We start from the raw sequence: 12,664 nt of genomic DNA on the forward strand, positions 1-12,664 counted from the left end.
TGCCACTTTGCGACTTTTAATTGGTTTATTTAGTTCAGGGGTCCTCAAACTTTTTAAACAGGGGGCCAGTTCACTGTCCCTCAGACAATTGGAGGTTCTGACTATAGTAAAAACAAAACTTATGAACCAATTCTTATGCACACTGTATATATCTTATTTTGCAATGAAGAAACAAAACAGATACAAATAAAATATGTGGCCTGCGGGCCATAGCTTGAGGACCACTGGTTTTAGTCCATTCACATTTAGAGAGATTATTGACATAGGTTTTAATGTCATCTTTGTGGATAAGTTTGCTGTGTTTGTTGGTCTCTCTTGTCTTAAAGTAGACCTGTCAGTTTTTCCTTCAAGGCTGGTTTTGCATTTGTGGAGTTTCTGAGGTGTTCCTTATACATGGAACTATATATCCTTTCTTCAAACCTAAACGTGAGTCAGGCTGGGTACAGTATTCGCAGTGAGGCACCCATTTCATTCTATCTTGTCACAATATCCCACCTCTGTCCTCTGGCCTTGAGAATTTCTTGTGACATGCCTGCTGTTAGTCTTAAGGATGCTCCTTTGAAAGTAATTTCCCTTTTTGATCTTGCTGCATTCAATGTTCTATCTCTATCTGTGGGATTTGTCATTGTAACTAGGATGTGTCTTGGGATGTTTTTCTTCGGGTCTCTTTTAGCTGGTACTCTTTGGCCATGCAGAATTTGATTGCTTGCAGTCTTTAACTCTGGGAGTATCTCTGTGATGATGTCTTTGACGGTTGATTCTTCCTGGGTAACTCCTACCTGGGTCTCTGGGACTCCAATGATTCTTATGTTTTTCTTTTAGTCATTAAAGACTTCTATTTTCATCTGTTCTCATTCTTTGAGTACTTTTTCCATTGTCTGATAATTTTTCTTAAGCTTCTTTTCCAGTTTCTTCTGCTGTATTGCGTTGTTCTTCATCTCATCTTCCAGCACTTTGATTTGTCCTCAGCTGCTGTTACCCTGCTGGAGAGGCCATCCACTGAGTTTTTCAGTTAAGCTACCGTGTTTTTCAGATCTGTTATTTTATCTTGGAGTTTTCTGATTTTTGTCTTTGTCATCTGTTCAGATTGATCTATACTTTCTTTGAGTTCTGCAAACATCCTCCATATTTCTACTCTAATCTCCTTATCTGAGAGGTTAATCAGATGGTTAGAATTTTTTGGGTCATCAGAGTTATCATCTTCATTTTCTGTGCATGCTGTTTGCCTGCGAGGTTTCCCCACTTGTGGTGTGATTTTTTCTGCTTGTTGTGGTGGATTTCATTGGTTTGAAAGAGTGCACAGCCGCAAAGTGAAGTGGAGCGTCCGCGCTCTTCTGCAGCATCTAAATGACTTTCTTTTTGGGGAGCCCTTTCTAGCCCTCTGAGGAGAGCTTGAGGGATTCAGAAAATAGACACAAGCAAAGCCAACAGGTCCCTTCAAGTCATCACAGTCATCAAGGGCACAGCTGGGACGATCCTCCACAGACAAAGGTATCAGCTCTCTGCCTAGAGACCCCCACAGCCAGTCCTTACTCACTGGGTCTTTCTTGGCCTCTTGGTTTATGTAACTCTAGGAGGCAGTTTTCTGTTGGGGCCATTCCTAGCCCTCTAAGGAGAGCTTGAGGGAATACATCTTTTATTTTTTTTAACTTTTTTTTTTTTTTTTTTTTGGTTTTTGGGCCACACCCGTTTGACGCTCAGGGGTTACTCCTGGCTATGTGCTCAGAAATCGCTCCTGGCTTAGGGGGACCATATGGGACGCCGGGGGATCGAACCGCGGTCCTTCCTTGGCTAGCGCTTGCAAGGCAGACACCTTACCTCCAGCGCCACCTACCCGGCCCCTTTTTTTAACTTTTTAAAATCTTTTATATTTTTCTTTCTATTTTATTCAATAAATTATCTTTCATCTAGCTGGAAATCAATGTTTTATGATCAACTAAATAAAACTAATTAGTAGGTTTCTGTATCTTAAAGGAAATGCTGTCCAGGATAATTCCACAGATTATTAGAAATCATTTACCCAATACCTATTTGATAAGGAGATAATATCAAAGATAAATAAGACACAGTTGGAAATTTATAAGCAAAAAGCATCTAACTCCATTAAAATGGAGAGAATAGATGAAGAAAAATTTTCTCAAAAAAGAAATGTCCAAAGAATTGAATAAATGCTGCACACCACTAATAATCATGGTTATTAAAATTAAAAATAATTATATATTATTTACATTACACAAGGACAGGCATACTTGAAAAGAATAAGAACAACTACTACTGGTGCAAATTGGGGGTCAATGGATACTTATTCACTGCTGTTGTGAATGTCAACTGTTCCAGGATTTGTGTTGTTATATAATTCAGTAATACCTGTTTAGGGGATATATCCTGCAAGACTAAAACAATACAAAAAAGTAATATGCATGTCTTTGTTAATTGAAGAACCATAAATAATTGCCAGAATCTGGAAACCACCCAAGTACCTGAGAACATATTAGTGGATAAACTATGGTACAACCACTCACTATCTTGCAGCAGTTAAGAAAAATAAAAGTATAAAATATGCCTATACATGAATAATTATGAGGGTATTATGCTAAGTATAATAAAGAAGAGGTATAGAAATTTAATGACTGCACTGACATATGGCATATAAATATAGCATGGTAATAATACCCAAAGACAATAGAAAAACAGGACAGGAGGACTGACCCATGGTAGGAAGCATGCCACAAATAAAGGTCAGCATGAAGTTAAAGAGGAGAAGGGACCATGAAGAAATAAAAGGAAGAGGGAGATAGAAAAAGAAAGAAGTATAATAGCCACAGGAGCAATTTAGGGGTGGCAATGGGAGGGAAACCTGGATATTGGAGATAGGAAATATGCACTGTTGAAGGGATGTATTTTGGAACATCGTATGATTGAAATTCAACTATGAAAAATTTTGTGTATTAAGGTGATTGAGTAAAAATGATTTTTAAAAGGAGTCATATTTAGAATTAGTGACCTGATCTAAGGGGACAGAGAGAGTAAGTTATCCAATAATTTTCTTTCTGGTTTTAGACTTGCTTCTTTGGTCAGTCCTTCTACCTTTTATATCACTGAAGAAATTAAATCTAGATTTCTCTTCAAAATAAAATAATGAATCTGTACATGCCATTTTAATAACTTTTTTTAAATGTCCTATGTATACAGAATATTTATTGTTTTCTTAATTTAAAATAATCAGGAAAGGTAGGGTTTTTAGGCTTTTTTTTTCAGTCACTTGATTCTGTCTTGTCTCTTTACTTTTTCAATGTTTGCTAAGATCTTCCATGAATGTATTCCAAATCAGCAGCTGTTCACTTTTATGTTTCCAGTGTAAAGTTGACCATGGATCTAGGCAAACTACTGTGGACTCTTCTATTCATGGAAGCATTGTGTCCCCACATGACTAATGCAGTAAGTCGAGTCTACTATGTAGGAATTCGGGACATTGAGTGGAATTATGCTCCAAAGGGAAGGAATGCCATCACAAACCAACCTCTGGACAGTGACATGTAAGTTTTGTCTTATGGAATTAGACTTAAAATTGGGGTATACACAAGTCTCCAAAGAATATTGTCTTGAGGACCCTTTTCAGAATGTAGAAGCAATCAGTTCATATAATGCTTTGGCTATATAATTTGATATATAATTTCTGGGGAAATAACTAGTTGCCTTAGTAGCCTATAAACAGTCAGTTTGTTCACAAAGAAGTGCCTTGATATTTCTAGGATTCTAAAGTTAATTGTATATTTCCTTAATTCTAAGTTGATATGTATATTTATTTTTAAAAGGAAATACATGGAAATATGCTAGTTAAGTTCATTGAACATGTAAGAAAATGAGGTAAATCTTGAACCAAAAAATTACACTCACAACTGGCAGTTATGCAATACTTTGTGACTGGCACCATACTAGAACCATTTATGATTTGTATTTTTTGTCTAGCTCTCATAAAATTTTTATGAAATAAATACAAATAATTTACATGGTACAGATAAAAACTAAGTATAATCAAAATATTTTCCTAAGTTCTACATTATGGAAGAGCAGAGACCTGAGTAATATGCATACCACACTTATTATTCTGCTACTCACAAATACCACAGGGTGGAATTTCTTTAATATTAGATTTTTAAAGTGTTCCGCAATTATCTGTTAAAATATGAACATATCAGAGAATACTATATGATGATTACAAGTAAGAAATATAATTATGATCTATTTGTTATTACCTCAGCTTCCTATTGATCTAATTTTAGAATCAGGGGGTATTTGTATTAAAATGAGCTTTAAGAATAATTATATTTTCTCTATCCTCATTAATCTAAAGAAATATTTAGCATATAATAATTCACTATTTTTTCAACACAGCCCTAAGATCTTGATGCTTTTTTGGTTTGTTTGTGGGCCACTCTGGCATTTTTTTCTAACTCTGATCAGATTCACTTTTGGAACACAGGAGAACATATGGAGTGTTGGCTATTGAACCTTGTTTCATGTGTTCTTTGCAATTTCCCTACCTGCTGTACTATCTTGTGGATACATGTTCTTTACTTTTTTTAATTATTTTGTTGAGGTATGACATTGTAAAACATCCAATTTTGCTCAGAAAATACTTTTGGCTTTATGCTCAGGGAACAGTCCTTTTAGTGTTTGAAAAAGCATGTGTGCTGCTCAAAATTGAGCCAAGGTTCATCACATTAAAGTCAAGGATCCTCATTTCCTACTGTATCTAATGTCTTTAATTATTTTATTCACCTGGAATAACTGCTCAATATGGTTCTATTATTATTTCCACTTTAGCTATGGAGAAATTGTGCATCAAGAAGTACTGTTTTAAAATTCTATAAATTTTGAGAAAGGCAATATTATTGTTTAGTCATCCTAGTTGCAGAGATGTTCCTTTTTCTGTTTGGTGGTCACTACTTAGAGTACTCAAGGGATACTCATGGTTCTTTGCTTAAGAATTACTCTTAGAGATTCGCATGGGACCCTATGGGATGCCAGAGATTGAATCCAGTCTTCTGCATGCAAGGCAAATGCTTTTGTGGCTGTGATATCTCTCTGGCCCAAATTAGAGATGTTCTTAATTACTATGCTAATTGGCATTTTATAAAGTAAATGTGGTTAAGAATAATAAATCTCACTAATTTTACTAATTTATTGTCTTTCAACATATTATAAACTTATATTTTATATTAGAATTTTAATTAAATAGAATATATACATTGATATGTTTTTAATTAAACGTTCATATTTTAACCAAAACAAATGTTTGTGTTTTACTAAATAATGTAGTTTTTACTGTAATAAGATTCTCCAGATATTTTAAAATTTAGCAAAAGTTTTATTTTCTTTCTTCCCAGAGTAGCTTCCAACTTTATAAAATCTGGCAAGAAACGAATAGGGAGCACCTATAAGAAGACCATCTATAAAGGATACAAAGATGACTCATTCATGGATGAAATGACCCAGCCTTCCTGGTTGGGCTTTCTGGGACCAGTTATATGGGCTGAAGTGGGGGATGTCATTAGTGTTCATTTGAAAAATTTTGCTACTCGCCCCTACACCATCCATCCTCATGGTGTTTTCTATAAGAAAGATTCAGAAGGTATGTCAGCCAATCTTTTTTATTCTCACAAGAAATCACTTTTTCCCCAACAAATCACTTTCTCTTTTCTGTAATCTGTATAATGTAAACTGAGAATGGGAGTCTTTTCTTCCTTAATCTGAAATGGCAGGGACTCTAAAAGGGAAAGTAAAGCTGGGTATAGTTATATATTATGTAATTTAGTCTTTAATTTTGGATGAATCACCATCCCTCTTTTAGCCTCAGATTCTTCATTACTACTGAGATTTAATATTACGCATATTGTACTGTTGTTCACTTAATGGCATTTCCATATAAGATTTGACTGTACTTTGTAAAGAGAATGTAAGGGAAATGCCCTGCAAATTTCAAAGTAATAGTTTTCCCGAGGTAGTCCATATTTTAAGTTAATAGGTAGATAAGATTACCAATCTTTATTTCCCACTGTCCAGGCTAAACAGTGCAAGCAGAGAATTTAAGGCCACTGCTTTAATTCAGAGGTCCAATTTTGTACTTAGTCTTATCCTGTAAAATCATGTGCTAATTCAATTTGTTCAGTTTTACATTTTATAAAATGGAGTAGATAAACAACTTATCAATAATTTACCTTAGACTAAAATCTCATGTTTTCCTTTAACAAAAGTCTGATTTTCAAAGAAGAGAATTCTATTTTCAGACTTTCTTCCATGCCAAATGCATTGCATTAGGATACTACTAGATCAGGTTCTACAGCACTCTTCTTTATTTTTTTTTTGTTTTGGGCCACACCCAGTGACTATCAGGGGTTAATCCTGGCTATGCTCTCAGATATTGCTCCTGGCTTAGGCGGACTCCAAAATCTAACTGTGGTCCATCCTGGGTTAGATGCGTGCAAGGCAAACAACTTACTGCTGTGCCACTGCTTCGACCCCTCTACAGCATTTTTCTTTTTTTTAACTAATATCTTTATTTAAACACCTTTATTACAAATATGATGGTAGGCGTGTTTCTGTCATGTAAAGAATACCCCCCTTCACCAGTGCAACATTCACATCACCAATGTCCCGAATCTCCCTCCTCCCCACCCCACTCCCACCTGCACTCTAGACAGGCTTTCAATTTCCCTCACTCATTCGCTTTGTATGATAGTTCTCAATGTAGTTATTCATCTAACTAAGCTCATCACTCTGTGGTGAGCTTCATGTTGTGAGCTGGACCTTCCAGCCCTCCTCTCTTTTGTCTCTGAGAATTATTGCAAAAATGTCTTTTATTTTTCTTAAAACCCATAGATGAGTGAGACTACTCTGAGTTTATCATCTCCCTCTGGCTTATTTCACTCAGCATAATAGGTTCCATGTACATCCATTTATAGGACTGTTTCATGACTTCATATCTCCTGGAGGCTACATATTATTCCATTGTGTATATGTACCACAGTTTTTTTTAGCCATTCATCTGTTGAAGGGCATCTTGGTTGTTTCCAGAGTCTGGCTATTGTAAGTAGCGTTGCAATGAATATAGATGTGCGAAAGAGATTTTTGTAAGTAGAGTATCATGTCACCTGCAAACAGCGAGAGCTTGACTTCTTTCTTTCCTATCTGGATTCCCTTGATATCTTTTTCTTGTCTAATTGCTATAACAAGTACTTCCAGTGCTATGTTGAATAGGAGTGGTGATAGAGGACAGCCTTGTTTTGTGCCAGAATTCAGAGGAAAGGCTTTCAGTTTTTCTCCATTGAGGATAATATTTGCCACTGGCTTGTGGTAGATGGCCTTAACTATATTGAGAAAGGTTCCTTTTATTCCCATCTTGCTGAGAGTTTTGATCAAGAATGGGTGTTGGACCTTATCAAATGGTTTCTCTGCATCTATTGATGTGATCATGTGGTTTTTATTTTTCTTGTTATTGATGTTGTGTATTATGTTGATAGATTTATGGATGTTAAACCATCCTTGCATTCCTGGGATGAAACCTACTTGGTCATAGTGGATGATCTTCTTAATGAGGTATTGAATCCTATTTGCCAGGATTTTATTGAGGATCTTTGCATTTGTGTTATGTAAATTTCTTTTTTCATAGCATCTGTCTGGTTTAGGTTATCAAGGTGATGTTGGCTTCATAAAAGCTATTTGGAAGTGTTCCCGTTTCTTTGTTTCAGGAAAGAGTCTTGCCAGGATTGATAGTAATTCCTCTTGAAAGGTTTGAAAGAATTCATTAGTGAATCCATCTGGGCCTGGGATTTGTTTTTTGGGCAGACATTTGATTACTGTCTTAATTTTCTCAGTAGTGATGGGGTTGTTTAGATATGCTACATCATCTTCATTCAACCATGGAAGATTATAAGAGTCCAGGATTTTATCCATTTTTTCTAGGTTCTCATTTTTAGTGGCATAGTGTTTCTCAAAGTAGTTTCTGATTAACCTTTGAATCTCTGCCATATCAGTAGTGATCTCTCCTTTTTCAAATATGAGCTATCAAGTTATTCTCTCTCTTTCTTTTTTTTTTTTTTTTTGGTTTTTTGGGCCACACCCTGTGACGCTCAGGGGTTACTCCTGGCTATGTGCTCAGAAGTCGCTCCTGGCTTCTTGGGGGACCATATGGGACGCCGGGGGATCGAACCGCGGTCCGTCCTAGGCTAGCGCAGGCAAGGCAGGCACCTTACCTCCAGCGCCACCGCCCGGCCCCATATTCTCTCTCTTTCTTTGTTAGTTTTGCCAGTGGTCATTTATCTTGTTTATTTTTTCAAGGAACCAACTGCTTTCGTTGATCTTTCAGATAGTTTTTTTGGGTTTCCACTTCATTGATTTCTGCTCTCAGCTTTGTTATTTCCTTCTGTCTCCCTATTTTTGGTTCCTTTTGTTGAGCACTTTATAATTCTATGAATTGCGACATTAAGCTATTTAGGTATGTCCCTTCTTCTTTATTGATGTGTGCTTGCAAAGCTATAAATTTTCCTCTCAGTACCACTTTTGCTGTGTCCCATAGGTTCTGATAGTTTGAGTCTCTATTGTCATTTGTTTCCATGAAGGTTTGGATTTTCTCTTTGATTTCATCTCGGGTCCACTGGTTATTCAGTATTAGGCTGTTTAACTTCCAGGTATTAAAATTTTTCTTCTGTATCTCTTTGTAGTTCACATATAATTTCAGGGCTTTGTGGTCAGTGAAGATAGCCTGCAAAATTTCTATCCCCTTGATATTATGTCCTTGAAGAATGTCCCATGTTAATTAGAGAAGAATGTGTATCCAGGTTTCTTGTGGTGGAGTGTCCTCTCTCTCTCTCTCTCTATATATATATATATATATATTTATATATATATACTAGGCCTCTTTCTTCCATTTCTCATTTCAGGTGTAGTACATTCTTGTTGGGTTTCGGTCTGGTTGACCTATCAAGTGTTAACAATGCCATATCGAGGTCTTCCACAATTATTGTGTTGTTACTGATACTATTTTTCAAATTTGTCAACAATTGTATTAAATATTTTGCTGGTCTATCATTCGGTGCATATATGTTTAGGAGAGTAATTTCTTCCTGCTACACAAATCCCTTGATTAATACAAAATGTCCATCTTTGTCCCTTATAACTTTCCTGAGTATAAAGTTTGTATCATCTGATATTATTATGACCATTCCAGCTTTTTTATGGGTGTTGTTTTCTTGGACAATTTTCCTCCAGCCTTTTATTTTGATTCTATGCTTGTTCTGACTATTCAGGTGCGTTTCTTGTAGGCAGCAGAAGGCTGAGTTGAGTTTTTTGATCCATTTAACCACTCTGTGTCTCTTAACTTGTGCATTTAGTCCTTTGACACTGAGAGAAAGAATTGTCTTGGGATTTAGTGCCATTTTCTATCAAAGTTTGGCGTCTCTGTTGGTCATTCTTGTCTCAAAGTAGGTCGTTCACTTTTTCTTTTAAGACTGTATTTTTGAGTCTGTAATGTTTCTGAGCTATTGTTTATCTGTGAAACCAAGTATTTTTCCTTCAACCCTGAAAGTGAGTTTTTCTGGCTGTAGTATTCTAGGAGAAGCAATTATTTCATTGAGTTTTGTCACTATGCCCCACCATTGCCTCCTGGCCTTGAGTGTTTCTTGTGACAGGTCTGTGGTAAATCTCAAGGATATTCCCTTGAATGTAATTTTTTTTTTTTGATCTTGCTGTGTTCAGAATTCTGTCTCTATCTATGGAGTTTGTCATTGTAACTAGGATGTGTCTTGGGTTGTTTTTCTGGGGTCTCTTTTATTTGGTACTCTTAGGGCATGCAGAATTTGATCGCATGTATTCTTTAGCTCTGGTAGTTTCTCTTTAATGATGTTCTTGACCATTGATTCTTCCTGGAGATTTTCTTCCTGGGTCTCTAGGACTCCAATGATTCTTAAGTTGTTTCTGTTGAGCTTATTCTAGACTTCTATTTTCATCTGTTCCCATTCTTTGAGTAATTTTTCCATTGTTTGATCAGTTGCTTTGAGGCTTTTTTCCAGTCTCTTCTGCTGTATAGAGTTGTTATTTATCTCATCTTCCAGTGTACTAATTCTATCCTCAGCTGCTGTTAACCCATGTTAACTAGTGAGTTTTTCAGACCTGTTATTTGACCTGAAATTTCAGTTTGGAATTTTGTCATTTCTATCTTCATATTCTCTTGGTTCTTATTAGTGTTCTCTTCTATACTTTCTTTGAGTTCTTTGAACATCTTCCATATATCAACTCTAAACTCCTTATCTGAGAGACTGACTAGTCGGTTGGCCATGTTCTGGTCATCTGAGTTGCCATCTTCATTCTCTATGTCTGGCGCTGGCCTGCGTTGTTTTCCTACGTGTTGTGGTTGTATTCTCTGGTAAATTATGTGCTCAGCTATGTAGCTCCTCCCATCTGGGTGTGTAAACTCACCTCCAGGGAAGGCTAGCCATCTGCAGATGAGCCACACACAGGATGAAATCAGGCCGAAAATGGAGCACAGCACAGAGTACAGGCAGATAGGGGTGCTGGCATCTGAGTTCCAGCAGAGTTCAGCCGGGCTGTTTTCTTAATGTCCATTTCTTCCCTATCATTATTGATGAATAAAAATGCCATTGATTTTTGTGTGTTAATTTTGTAGCCTGCCACATTGCTATATAAATCTATTGTTTCTAGAAGCTACTTGATATAGTCTTTAGGGTTTTCTAGGTAGAGTATTATGTCATCTGTAAGCAGTGAGAGCTTGACTTCTTCCTTTCCTATCTGGGTTCCCTTGATATGTTTTTCTTGTATAATCACTATAGCAAGTACATCCAGTACTATGTTGAATAGAAGTGGTGAGATAAGACAGCCTTGTCTTGTACCAGAATTTAGATGAAAGTCTTATAGTTTGTCTTTATTGAAGGTAATATTTACCATTGGCTTGTGGTAGATGGCCTTGACTAGATTGAGAAAGGTTCCTTTCAGTCCCATCTTGCTGAGACTTTTGATCAAGAATGAGTGTTGGACCTTATCAAATACTTTCTCTGCGTCTATTGATTTTTATTATTCTTTTTGTTGATGTTGTGTATTATGTTGATAGATTTACGGATCTTAAACCATCCTTGCATTCCTGGGATGAAACATATTTGATCATAATGAATTATCTTCTTGATAAGGCATTGGATCCTATTTGCCAGGATTTTGTTGAGGATCTTTGCATCTATGTTCTCAGGGATATTGGTCTGTAATTTCCTTTTTTGGGCAGCATCTCTGTCTGGTTTTTGTATCAAGGTGATGTTAGTTTCCTAAAAGCTGTTTGGAAGTGTTCCCATTTTTTTCAATTTTATTAAAGAGCCTGGCTAGGATTGGTAGTAGTTCCTCTTGAAAGGTTTGAAAGAATTCATTAGTGAATCCATCTGGCCTTGGCTTTTGTTTTTGGGCAGACATTTCATTACGTTTTAATTTCTCAAAGATGAAGGGGGTGTTTAGATATGCTACATCCTTCTTATTCAACCATGGAAGGTTATAAAAGTCCAATAATTCATTCATTTCTTCTAGATTCTCATGTTTGGTGGCATAGAGTTTCTCAAAGTAGTCTCTGATTACCCTTTGAATCTCTGCAATATCTATAGTGATCTCCCCTTTTCATTTATAATACAGTTTATCAGGTTTCTTTCTCTTTTTGAGTTTGGCAATGGTCTATCAATCTTGTTTATTTTTTCAAAGAACCAACTTCTGCTTTCATTGATCTTTTGGATTGTCTTTTGGGTTTCAACTTCATTGATTTCTGTTTTAAGCTTTAATATTTCCTTTTTTCTCCTATTTTTGTTTCCTTTTATTGATCATTTTCTATATCTTGGAGTCAACCTGACTAAAGACGTGAAGGACCTATAGAAAGAAAACTATAAAACACAGCTTCAAGAAATAAGAGAGGACACTAGAAATGGAAACACATACCCTGCTCATGGTTTGGCAGGATTAACATTATTAAAATGGTAATTCTCCCCCAAAGAATTGTACAGATTTAATATGATTCCTCTAAAGATACCCACGACATTCTTCAAAGAAGTGGATCAAACACTTCTGAAATTCATTTGGATCAATATTTTCCCTTTTTGATGTTACTGTTTTCCGTATTCTATCTCTATCTGTGGGATTCGTCATTGTGAGTATTATGTGTCTTGTTTTTTTGTTGGGTTTCTTCTATCTGGTACTCTTGGGGCATGCCAGATTTGATTGCATGAAGTCTTTAACTCTGCGAGTTTCTCTGTGATGATGTCTTTGTTGATTCATCCTGGGGAAAACCTTCCTGGGACTCTGGAACTCCAATTATTCTTGTTTTGTTTCTGTTGAGATTATCAAAGACTTCTATTTTCATCTGTTCACATTCTTTGAGTACTTTTTTCATTGTCTGATCATTTACCTTAATTTTTCTTTTTGCAGTCTCTTCTGCTGTATGGAGTTGCATACATTGCTGTATGCATTTCATCTTCCAGTTCACTGATTCTGTCTTTGGCTACTGTTACCCTTTTGGAGAGGCTTTCCATTGAGGTTTTCAGTTCAGCTACCATATTTTTCAGATCAGTTATTTCAGTTTTTTATTTCTGTCTCTGTTTTCTGTTCAGCTAGAGATTTTTTT

General features: G+C 36.1%; 1 protein-coding gene across 6 annotated transcripts in view; it reads left to right on the plus strand.

Moving 5' to 3' along the window:
• The first annotated feature begins 3,369 nt into the window (after nt 1-3,369).
• The window catches only part of HEPH (hephaestin), a 209,663-nt gene continuing 200,368 nt past the window's right edge, over nt 3,370-12,664 (plus strand). For all 6 annotated transcript variants that reach the window (XM_049767166.1, XM_049767170.1, XM_049767168.1 and 3 more), the window contains exons 1-2: nt 3,370-3,536; nt 5,391-5,635. In XM_049767166.1, coding sequence (XP_049623123.1) covers nt 3,370-3,536; nt 5,391-5,635 — 412 coding nt within the window. The remainder of the gene's footprint in view (nt 3,537-5,390; nt 5,636-12,664) is intronic.

This window comes from Suncus etruscus, chromosome X (genome assembly GCF_024139225.1).
Source record: "Suncus etruscus isolate mSunEtr1 chromosome X, mSunEtr1.pri.cur, whole genome shotgun sequence".
Taxonomy (NCBI): Eukaryota; Metazoa; Chordata; class Mammalia; order Eulipotyphla; family Soricidae; genus Suncus; species Suncus etruscus.